Source organism: Corvus brachyrhynchos, unplaced genomic scaffold, assembly GCF_000691975.1.
Source record: "Corvus brachyrhynchos isolate BGI_N302 unplaced genomic scaffold, ASM69197v1 scaffold115, whole genome shotgun sequence".
Classification (NCBI taxonomy): Eukaryota; Metazoa; Chordata; class Aves; order Passeriformes; family Corvidae; genus Corvus; species Corvus brachyrhynchos.
The window spans coordinates 11,778,773-11,790,890 of record NW_008239553.1 but is presented as its reverse complement, the minus strand read 5'-3'; the positions used below and the strand labels follow the sequence as shown (position 1 = coordinate 11,790,890).

The 12,118-nt window shown below is 45.7% G+C and overlaps 1 protein-coding gene across 5 annotated transcripts in view; it reads left to right on the top strand.

The window, feature by feature from the left end:
- SMOC1 (SPARC related modular calcium binding 1) overlaps nucleotides 1-10,031 on the top strand; it is a 90,947-nt gene extending 80,916 nt beyond the window's left edge. For 2 of the 5 annotated variants that reach the window (XM_017741905.1, XM_017741903.1), the window contains exons 11-12: nucleotides 4,734-4,784; nucleotides 6,534-10,031. In XM_017741905.1, the coding sequence (XP_017597394.1) occupies nucleotides 4,734-4,784; nucleotides 6,534-6,550 (68 nt within the window). In that variant the 3' untranslated portion in view covers nucleotides 6,551-10,031. The remainder of the gene's footprint in view (nucleotides 1-4,733; nucleotides 4,785-6,533) is intronic. The other 3 variants (XM_017741904.1, XM_017741907.1, XM_017741906.1) reach the window with 3 other exon arrangements.
- The last annotated feature ends 2,087 nt before the right edge of the window (nucleotides 10,032-12,118 follow it).

Below are 12,118 nucleotides of genomic sequence, written 5' to 3'. Positions count from 1 at the left end.
CCTCTGCTCTGCTCTGGTGAGACCCCACCTGGAACACTGCATCCAGATCTGGTGTCCCAGCACAGGAAGGACATGGACCTGCTGGAGTGAGTCCAGGGGAGGGGGCACCAAGGTAATTAGAGGGATGGAGCACCTCTGCTGTGAGGAAAGGCTGAAAGAATTGGGATTGCTCAGCCTGGAAAAGAGAAGGCTTGGGGTGACCTAACTGTGGCCTTCCAGTACCTGAAGGGAGCCTATGGGAAAGATGAGAGGGACTTTTTACAAGAGCACAGAGTGACAGGACAAGGAAGAATAATTTCAAACTGAAAGAGAGTAGGTTTAGATTAGATACGAGAAAAAAATTCTTTGCCGTGAAGGTGGTGAGGCACTGGGACAGGTTGCCCAGAGAAGCTGTGGGTGCCCCATCCCTGGAAGTGTTCAAGGCCAGGTTGGATGGGGGTCTGAGCAGCCTGGTCTATCTGAGCAGCCTGGTCTAGCGAAATGCGTCCCTGCCCATGACAGGGGGGGTTGGAACGAGATGATCTTTAAGGTGTCTTCCAACCCAACCCATTCTATGATTCTGCGATCTTACCCCTACTCTAACTTCCCTTTATCCTGATCACAGATTCATGTAGTCAGTCCCTGTATTTTGCTGTTTCTTCTCTGTACCATGGCCTCCAAAGATCTGCTGGGGTCACTGTGGGTCCAAGCCAAGAGCTAGCTAGTACTTTCAGTTGTAAACTGCTAGTCAGATGAAAACAAAACTTTCCATAGAAATGTTTGTGTTTCAGCAAAAGCTTTGTTTGAAAGGTCCTTCTGGTCTGGCTTGGATGAGGAGGGGTTGGAGGGAGGCAAGGAAAATTTTAATTTCCCGTTGATCTACTTCATTACAAATGAACTTAGCTCAGATATTCCAAGTCCCGTTTGGGTATCCAGTAGCATAAGGACTAAAATGAATTGGGTCATCATTCCAGGTGATTATGCCTCTTGCTAGGCAAATTGAACACTTGTAATGGTTTTGAAAATCAAACATAATACAAATTTTCTAGTATTTAGAAGGCTGAGGAAAACAGATATTAAGTGTTCCGCATTTTTATCAGTGTTTTGCTTTTTTTTTTTGGTGGCCAGCTCCACCCAAACATGGAAATAGAGTTGGTTAAAGGAAGCATAGGGCATAGATAACACATTACTGTTACTTGTCTCTCAGGGCCTAGAGAGTCCAAATAAGATTTATATGTGGGGATTCTGCTGGGATATTTGGAAGGGCAAACCTGAATCTGAGCTCTTTCCAGCTTAGAATCAAATCTATCCGAGATGCCTAGTTCTGTCTGTGTCCCCTTCTTTAGCAGGCTCTTCATGTCTGTAGTAACCTAATATGTGGGTACTGCCAACCAATGGTTCTCCAGTGAGGAAAACAGCTGCCCAGTCTATCAGAAACCTTTCCTCTTTGCCATCCTTATGGTGACCCAGAAAGCTGCTGGCAAATCTGCTAGGTCTGGTGTCCACTTTGCACAGCTCTTGTCCCTCTTTTTAAACCAGACTTGTTTCTATCAGGTGCCATTTGCATGGAAAAAATGCCATTCTTGGATCTCAGAATGGAGTAGCCACGTAAGAGTCAGCCTTTGAGTGTTTGCAGAAGCCTGCAAATAGTTTCTTAAACTGGGGCAGAACAGGCAGGCAGGGCTTTTAGCTTGGAGTATGCCAGAAACAGTCTTTGCCATCACTTGATCTAGGATTGTCTGTTTGAGGAATTGTGGAAGGAAAACAGACTGATTTACAGCCTGTTAAAAGTTAGCATTCCTCAGTGTAGTCTGCACAGCCTGAGTTAAGGGGGGAACCATCTGTGATCAAAGAACAAATTTAGCTCTCTGCATTAGTCAAAAGGCAGGATCCTTCAGAGGACATAGACACACATTGTAAAGCTTTTCTGGAAAGTTACTGGACCCAAGATTAATTGGAGTCCAGTGATGTTGGAGAGAAGGGCTGTAGTTCTGAGTGAGGCTTATGCTACTTGTGCTGGCTGCAAAATGCTGGAGTTGAGTTTTACCTCTATATTCTTCCAAATTCAGAAGACAAAGTCAGCATTTTGTGCCTGCCCAAAGAGGAGCTAAGGGAATAAGCAGCAAAGAAATGTCCCTCTGCCAGCTGACGGGAAGTTCCCTTCTGCCAGTTCAGATCCCGTGATTACTTTGCTATCCAAGAGCTTGTCAGATGGTAGGTGTTGGGCGTGCTTCACAGGCCATGAGGACATCTGTGGTGGAACCCAGCCACCAAGAGTGCAGTCCAGAAACAGGATTGAAATACCTTAATTAAAAAGTGTATGTGTGTGTAGTTAAACAGTATGTCACTTTCTACTGCATCTGAGGAAATATTACAGAAGGAAGGAAAAGTGATGGACAATCTGAACAGCAGATTTCATTCCGTGATGTTTTGGACCTTTCTTATTGCTATCTTCAGAAGTAACTGCATGCTTGGGAGGCTGGGAATGAAGTTGCTCTCTATTATTACTGTGCAAGCAGCTGTGTGGGAGAAGGTAGCAAAGAGCAGTCACCTGGGAAAGGCCTCTGGACCAATGATGATAGAAAACAATCTGAGTGGCCATGAGAAAACTGTAACCAGGTAATGACTGAATTAAAAAGGAATTTTAAAGTACATTTAATTGCTATTAGATTAGAATTGAAGGAGCTGCCCTGGTTCAGCGCTTGGTTTTGTTTGTCATGTTCAGATAGTCCCCTTTGAAGAAGTGCTATAATTTGCCTTTAATCTTGACAAAAGTAAGTGATAGTATGAATCAGGACATCAGTATTGTGTTGAGAACACAAGATAAGGCTGTTTCTCTCCCCAAAATGTGAAAGGTTTGCTCAGTATGCCCGAGAAATAATTTCTTCCTATAAAAAGCTGCTGGGGTTTCCTTGGGACTTTTTCTTTTGAAAGACACTTGGCCTAATCCAGTGTGACTAGAATTGTTTTCCAAAACAGTGTGCTTGTGAGGATGAGCAAATACTCTGCTTTATGAAACTTTCTGGATGATGGGATGTTACCCAATAATGCCCAAGCGTTTCCCAGTTATATGTTAGTAACCCACGATCACCACTTGCCATATTCATTCCTCTCTTTTGTGTCAGCAGTGCAGTGTTGTTGTGGCAGGGTTTTGCCTTCGACAGGTATACGTGGCTGGCCTGGTTTGTATGGCAAGCAGACAGCTGAAGGCTGCTCTCTGCCCTGCGGAAGGCAGCACTCTCTCTCCCCGGAGTAGCAGGGGATGAGCTGCAGCACGGCTTCCTGCACGGCTGCATGGGGCCGTGCCCTCGAGCACACCGGCCGTGGCAGGGAGGGATGCTCCTGCCTTCTGCACACACCGGCCTGGAGCTCCCTGCCTTTTCCCAAAGACAGATGGAGCTCTCTCAGCTCTTTCTGGAGATAGGTTGTGCTCCTGCACAGCACTGTGCTGCAGGCTTACCTGCACTGGGTGTTAAAGGCGAGAGGGTTCTTTTGGTTGCTCTCTGGATGCATGGCCTGGCAGTGCCCTCTGGGGCTCTGGGAGCTGCTCATGAAGGGTCCAGGCTGTGAGTGCTAGTCAGTCCAGGCAGATCCTCTGCCCCTGGCAGTGGATCCTCTGCCCATGGCAGCAGAGCCATGTTTGACACATGGGCATCAGCGAGCCACAGTGCTGCTGATCCCAGCAGGGCAGGTGGCTGGTACTGGGCTGGTGTCTGGGGGCCTTGGAATAACTTACTGTGCTTACACAGTTTCTCTTAGTAATGTTCTCTAAAGCCAACAAGTGGTGCTTTGCAACCCATTTTAGTCTTGACCACTGTCACCTTTCCCTCCCCCTGCCTTTTTCTTCCCAGTAGCTCCGCTCCCGTCTTGCAGCCCAGCTTCCTACACCTCTCCCCTGCCCTCTGAGCTTCTGCCCATCTCATTCCTGCACAGAGTGGCATGTGCTGTAGAGTACTTGATGTGCAGAGCGAGCGGTGCAGTCAGGTCATGTGCATGAACAAATCAGTCATAGGCTGGAGTGGAGGGTGGCAACAGGCTTACTGCTGCTGGCTGGGAGCAGGAGTTCCCATTTTCAGCTAATCCCTCCTCTGAAATCAGACGAAGCAGCTCACAGGAAATGTGACATGCTTTCGAGAGCTCCTGTAATCCTTGAGCTGTCTGTATCCAGTGCACCGTAGGAACAGGCTTATTTCTGAGGTGAGAGGCCCTTGCCATGAGCTCCATCTGGTGTAGGGTGTGTGTGCCTGTTATCTCATAATGCAGTCACAGCTCTGCCATTCTGCCAGGTATAATAAGTTCAGGTCTTTGATTTTAGGCACCTGTTTGTTTGGTCCAAGTGAAAGATTTAATGAACCTTGGCTATCTGTATTGCCGGCACCTTCACTCTTCTGCCTGCCCCCTTTCTATATGGCATTATTTTGATTGCTTGGGGAAACTTTGTGATACTACTTGCATCCTTCCTTTCTTCTTTCTCCTTCCGCAGTTCAGTTTAACCTTGTAATTGTTTCTTGCCCATGCACAACCTCTGGATTTCATGATACTCAGCTACTACAACACCAAGTATTTAACATCTCTCATCTCAGGCACATTGGTTAGACTCTTGCATGTGGCTCTGAAAGGAGTGTTGGCAGGACTTGCTGTGAGCATGCTCAGAGGGGCTCCTTTGAACCTGCCCTCTGGCAACAGACAAGGGGAAGGTTCCTTTGTCATGCCATGGCATTTACTGCCTTTAATGTGGTTCTTGGATTTTACAGGTAGCCTGAGCAGTTTGCCCAATGGAAAAAGACAAGGCCTTAACCCTTTCAGTGAGTATCTTGTCAAAATGTTTTGGTTTTTTTTTTTTCTGTGAAAAGCATATATTGCAGAATTCATTCTCCCCTGCTCTGCCATGTTCATGAACAGCAATATAGAAACAGCTGGAAACCAAAGTTGTTCTTAAGAGGTATAAATAGACCAACATGCAGCTCCACTGCATCATTTCTAAGTCCAGCTCTATGTCTTTTGCTGGAATAGATAATACATTGCTAAGGAATTAGAATAGGATAAAGTAGCTATGGGATGAATACTCTCCTATCCTATTCTCTCTTCTTCTGTCAAGCAATAATGTAGGAGATTTTTTGTGTTTACAGTATATTACTCCATGGACAGGTTCCCATGAAGACTCTTCTCTATCATGGTGAAGGTCTGGTCTCTCCTGTATTTTGTGGCATTGAATCACATGGACCCTTTCATCAGGCATGAACAACAACACAATTTGCTTTGATTTTAGACTTGATGCCTCATGATTCTGTTGAGTACTTCTCATTTTGGATTGTAAGAAGCAGTGAGAAGTTCTCCCCTGCCTCTATCTTCAGCCACTTGTTCTATAGCTGTCCTGCATATGTCTGGTTAGACTCCTTTTTGTGTTGAGAAGACCTAGGCTGTGTATTTGTTTAATGCCAGAAGTCTTCCTACACCTCTTGCTGTCCTCCTTATCTTCCTGGGGTATGTATCTGGTGCTGGTGAGATGGGCTGAACAGAGAACTGAAGATAAAGATCAACTATACCTTGTACATTGATGATGTGATGTTTCCTGGTGTGTCCTCCATTCTGAGTACGTACTTGACTTTTGCCTGCTGCTGAAAGCTGAGCAGAGGCATTTGAACAATTGCGTGCTGTGGCTTCAGCCTCTTCCTCATCACTTGAAGTGCTCAGTGCAGGACAGGTCATCCCCACTCCCATGCTGCACTGCACTTACAGACATGGAAAACAATCAGTTGTTTTTATGAGCTGGTCATTGAGCACTGAAGGCACCTTGTGCAGAGCTGTGCAATCAATTGCAAATATGGCTACCTGAAATAATTTTGCATTTGACAATATTTGCCCCCTGTGACAGGGCATGTTGATCAGCACTGATCCCACTGAGGCGTTTCCTCCCAGTGAAGTAACCTTTCTCCTCTTTGAAAATCAAATCCCTACTTGTGCTCTGTCTTTAGCATGTTTTCACCTGTAATTAATCCACAGAGCTCTAGCTCTGATCCCATAAGAGCTTTGGGTTTTTTTAAGAACCTTTGATGAAGGGCTTAACAAAAGCTTTCTGAAGAAAGGCCTCCTCCAAGACCTGCTTGTCTGCTAGGGAAGGAGGCAGCTGGCTGTGGCTGATGGGGGAGATGGTGGCAGGGCAGCCTGGCAGCAGTGGGTTTCTGCATCAGCTGTGCCAGGCAGAAGAGCAGAGGAAGGGATGTTGGATCAGTTGTTTCCCTAGACTGCGTGCCCATTTCCAAGGAGGGGGAGTAAAGTGGTATTTTGTGTTTAAAAATATGTCAGTCCCTAAGGCTCCATGTGACTCATTCAATGCTTTTTTCAGCAAGGCTGTCTCATTAGCCCCTGGTTGTTTTCAGCCTCACAACTTACTCTGGGATCTCAGCTCTCTGGGGCCATGGCTTCAGCAGAGGCTATATTGGATCTTTATCAGTCAGGTTTCTTTTTGTTTTAATTTGCCTTTTTCCCTTACTTGTTCTGTTTCTGTTCTGTTTGTCTTTCTCCTCCTTGCCCACCCCACCCTACCCTTTCAGTAGGTCGCTTGGTGTAGCAGCAGAAGACAAGAAGGGAAGGCAGGAGCTGACCCAAAGGAAGAAAAGATCCAGTGACAGACCGACACCTTGCTGCTTGTGAGCAAGCACGCAGCATCAGCAACATCCAGCATAGCAGAAGTGGCACCCAGAATGTTTGCACTTTTAAAATAATGGTTTGGGTTTGTTTTTAATTGCTTTTCAATGCCATTATCTAATACTTCAGAAAGTGGAGGGAAGCAGGATCATGACTTTTTAAAATTGGAACAGCTACTGATGATGTAAAATTGAGTTCACCGGGACTCAAAAGAATTTTATATACTGTATATAAATATATATGTAAATTGTACAGTTGTCTTGTACAGGGGTTGGAGTCACTGTTCTGTTCCTCCTTTTGCTTTTGAAGGCTGTTAGGGTTAGAGGGACACTTTGCATTTAATGGATTATAGTGATGCATTCATTTCTGCCACCAAACCATCATTCAGTGGCAAGCCTTAACACCCCCATGCAAAAAGGAGCCAGTGTGTCAGCATGACTTGTTCTTGCAAATATACACGCAGTGCTCCAGATACCAAATGCTTCTTGAGAGCAGCTGAACCCCTTTTCTTACCATAAATCCCTCTGCAACTCAAGGCAATTGGGCTTTTGAGAGCACAGATTTCACATAAGTATTGGTGCACTGCAAAGCTGCTTAAAGTAGGGATAGAAAAGGGTTGTATTAGGGATGTGCAAACGTAGTTTGTGCACCCGTTGCAAGTTGGGCAGAAATGAAATACAAATGCATTGCTATTCAGGCTCAGATAATATGCTTAGCAAAGATGTGCCATGCCTCTGGAATCTAAAGCTGTAGGAAGGATGTGGGAGCCATAGGCCCAGTAGAGTCAGTGGAGTGAAGACTTGCATCTTCCTCTCTGACAAAATGTTCATCTATATGTTGTACAACAATAAACATTTTGAGAAGCCTGCTAAAAGCAGCATTAGCCTGCCTTGTGCTTTGCTGAAGGGCAAAGAATGTACTTGTCAGTGCAGACAAACACAGTCATGCTGCTGGTCCCCAAGAGTCTGCTTTACTTATGTTTCAACAGTACAGCTTGGGCTGTGCTCACTGGTGAAGGTCTGTCAGCGGCGACTTTTCTTGTCCTTGGTGGTTGTGTATCCAAGCTCCCCTTCTGCACAGTGGTGTGCCTGCCCACTTTGCCTGATTTGCTGTTGCCAGTACCTCCTGGGTACTGTGACACTGAGGTGTGATTAGCAGTAACAAAGAAGGCTTGGAGTGAGGAGTCTGGCCTTCTTGGAGGCCACAGGGGCTGTTTCAACCACTAGCAGTTTTACCAAAGTTGTTTCTTTGGCAAGGGCGTCCATATCAGCAGTCCTAGGTTTGGGCAGAGTGTGGTGGGACACGCAGTGTTTTGCTTTGTGTATTTCCAACCACTGGCAGCACTTGCCTGTTCTGAGCAGCCTCCCACTTCAGACCTGGTCATCCTTCTGCCACTTGTCTCTGGACCAAGCACTTGTTAGAAGAAACTCTAGTGAAGGTGATGAAATGACAAGCTAATATGAGAACACACGAAAAATTGGTTGTAACAGCAGTGGGTTACTGTAGAGACTGGACTCATCCCTCAAGGCTCTTGTTGCTTTGGTAAAAGATGATAGAACACAGCATCTTCACTCAGTCATGTCATCGTGACAATAGCATGAGATAATACATCACCAAAAAAAGTGTCCTGATGCAGTAAGTTAGTGCTTGTTGACAAAATGGAAAGGTAAAAAAAAGAAAAATTAACAAGCTTTTCTATAAATAACCATTTAAGAGTAGTAATAACTCTTCCTCTGGGAAGTATATTGGAGCTAATGAAAACATATGACATGGTTGAAAACACCTCTGGTAATATCTGAAGTATACATCACACCACCATAATATAAAGAAGTCATCTCTTCAACAAGAGCAGATCCTGCTGCTGGATCGTCATGGTTTCTCACATACAGTGTATGTGCTTTTTTGGCCTGCAAGCTCCCACCTTCTTGATTGCTTCTTCTCTTTTTGTTTGTTGTTATTTTGGATTTTTTTTTTAATGCCCAGGGCACATCTTTTATGTGTTGAAATAATTTGGTTTAGTGTATAGTTAGAAATGTCCCTGTCACACTCACTAATCCTATTGTAGAGAGTAAAGAATGAAAGAAACTGTATAAAAAAACCCCTCTCCATTTTAATATTCTAGTTTTAGGGATTAAAAGTTCTGGCTGCTGGGTTGGTTGGTGTTCGGTGCTTTGGGGTTTTTTTGGGGGTGGGTTTTTTTTGTTTGTTTGGTGGTGTTTTGTTTTGTTTTTTGTTTGATTGGGGTTTTTTTAATGTATAGTTACATCCAGCAGAAGCAGACAATTGGATGCCTCTAGGAATTCTATCAGCCAGGCACTGGGGCTGGGCAGTGCCCCACAAGATTGTGGGGGGACTGCAGAGCTGCTAAAACTCACTGCATCTCCTTCTGGAAGTAAACCAGCCAGCCACCACTCCTGCTTGTCACATAAATCCTTTTGCTGACCTCCTTTTTCTCATCCTTGCGTCCTTCCCCTCCAAAAGGCCTGTATTCACATGCGGTTTGCAACTAAAACTGGGTCAGTTCTTCAAGGAAGGCAAACAAGGGGTGGCTGTTGGTTAAATTTGGTATTCGTGGGTATTCCTGTTGCTAGGCCAGGCTGACTTTACGGATGGATTGGGGAGCAAGCATTACACTGCTTTCCCCTTTCACAAGACAAGTCCAAGTCTCTGCATCCTGACTTGCTGAATTTGCGTGGGTCTCCGAGCAGCTTCTGGCAGCACTTGTACATTGCCATGGAAGGCCCAACCAGCATGATTGTGGTAGAGGTCGGGTTACTTGTTCTGGGTTTGTGTTGGAGGATTGTGCAGACCGTACTGGTCCTGATTCACATAGCTGTGAGCTGTCCAACAACCTGTACTCATCAGATGAGAGCAGTGCCTCAGCTGCCCACTTCCCCTCTTGGTTTTATTTCCAGTCCACCTGGCTGCCAGGCCAAATTGTCCTTATCTGGTGGTTGTAAGCAGTCTTCTGCTCTGCCTTGCATCAGTAGCATCTTCCTGAAGCTGGAACACAGGGAGTGTCAGTGTTGTGCCTGAAAGCAGACCATGGGCTTGTGTCTCCTCATCCTTCAAGTTGTCCTGGGCCTCTTCAGCTCTACTTTGAATGATGGCTGAAAACAGCTGGGACAGAGAAGATTCCCAGGACTCAACAGTGCAAGTCATCTGTTCTTGCTGCCAGAAGTAAAAAAATCTTATCTTTTCTTGCTGATCTTCCAAGGGCATAGTGTGTTGTAGGAAATTGAGTTACAGTGGGATTCATACACATGAAGGCACTGCTTTCCATGGCCTGAGTTTATATTGAACTTACCCTGCCCCAGCACATTTCTGCCTATGGCATAATTTGTTGAACTGAAAGGCATCTGTTTGGTTTTGGTTTTGTAATAAAATAGGTAACTTTTGCTCCAGTGTCTTGTGGTCGTTTCTTGTTGAATCTTGATTTCCAGTTATCCCTACAGGGCTGTAGGAGAGGGAAGGGGACTCTCCTATTTGGAGAGTCAAGTGTCAGTCTGTAGTTGGGTTTGGAGGTCTGTGGTGTTTCTCCCCTGTGTGTAAGCAGGCTGAATTAAAACAAGCTCCAGAGTGCATCTCTGTGGTTTGATGACAGCTGATCTGCCCAGCCTGCTTAGAAAGGCTGTGAAGCTTCAGCCGGATTGTAGAGATGATTACAGAAGATGGGGCATGGGATCTCATAGCACAATCTCCCCCACCATGGGTAGGAGACGGGCACTGCAGCTTGTATGTCCTCGCCCCTCCCTTTCACATGGGAGCCTTCATACTTTGCTTTCCAGGTCATGCCTTGCTACATGGGAGCCTGAAATAGTATCTTCTAGCTGTTGTCTAAAACCTTTTAATCCTCAAAGATGGTAAGTAACAAGTCATGCTGGAAAGCTGCTGCTACTGTAAAACATAGATTTTTGTAGGCTACAAGGAAGTGGCATTCATCAGAGGCTGCAGCACGAGATCTGTGGCAGAGGAGGCCACACACTGTCCCCTTCAAGTGCATTTGACCAGCTTTGTCATCATTGTCATTTCACTTGATTGCATGTAAATCTCTTGCAATGAATAAGGACACAACTTGTTTATGGCACATGGAAGGCAAGGCAGTTGCAGTCCCAGGGGAGGGTTTCTGTTTGTATGGTAGTCACAGGCTGGATTATTAGTAGATGGCCAGAGAGGGCTCTGCTAAGTCTTCAGGTGCAAATTCAACAGTAAAAGAAGGAAATGCAGAGGTGTGACAGCCAATGTGCATCTGTCAAGAACGAACTGGCAAACCAAGCTAATTTCCTTGTATTACCAAGGGTAACAAGTTCTTGGGCTAAGGGAAGAGCAGCAGCTGTCTGGAGTTCTGCAAGACTTAACTGAAAACAGAAAAAGGATCTTTTTCAAAAGAAAAGCCCAATTCCTTGGCCATGCTTCCTGGTTCTGGAGTTGACATGAGGTACCCCAAGAGGCCTTCACCCTTTTCCTGGCATTGCTGCCATTCTTTAAGCAAGTCAAAAGAACTGCAAAGGGCTTGCTTCTGCCTCTGCTTCCGACAGTGACGCCGCCAGAAGACTTTTCATTCTGTTCTTCCTCCCCCTGCCTTCTTTCCTCTTTTATGTAACATAACTAACAAAATCGACATGCAAAATGTTGACCTTCTGAATTCTCAGCAGCCAGCCCTTACGAGCCATTTCAGGCAAAATAACCTGGAAACTGTTCAAAAGCTGATATTAAGTTGGACAGAAGGATCTGCAGAAGTGATGCTCCTTAGTTTGGAAAACACCTTGAATAGAAAGAGGGTTAAAAAATGCCACCTTAGAAACCAGGAGTCTTAACAGGAAGTGTTTGTTACAGAGTGTTTGCCAGAAAACCCAAGACCGGTTACTTTGGGAAGCAATAATGCTTTCTGTAATTCTGCTGAGGGCCTCCTTACTGATTTTAATGGTGGGTTTTGTTTTGCAAAGGGGCCTTGCCTGTTCACTCCAGGAGTTGTCTAGCTGTCTAGTTGTTCAGAAAACACCACAAGCTCTATGCTGTGTATTGTAGCACAAACCTACATCCCCATCTCCTGCAAAAGCATAAATGAACATTTATTACACATTATGTTTTCTTTCAGCACCTTGGCACTTGGCTGGGGGTCTGCAGCTGAGGCAGAGGAACCATGGCCCCATGGTGTGCTCAGCCAGCCCACACCCACAGGCCAGGCAGTGGTGGTGGGTGGCTCTCTGCCCCCAGCTGAGCTAGACCTGCACTGTGCTGCAGGCAGAGGGGCACCCAGGGTGTACACTGGGTGATGAGGGAGGCAGCTGCTTGTGGCTCCAGTGGAGATTGAGGTTTCCACACCTTGCCTCCTCTCTGGTGCGAGCAGGAATAGCTCAAGTGTCCTGCATATATGACTCATGACTAGGTGGCCCTAGTTTGGACCTCAGAGGGGTTTCTTGGTGCAAGGTGTGGGAGTCTGAAGTACAGATTAATACAGCTCACCGTATTAAAATAAAGAAATTCAGTG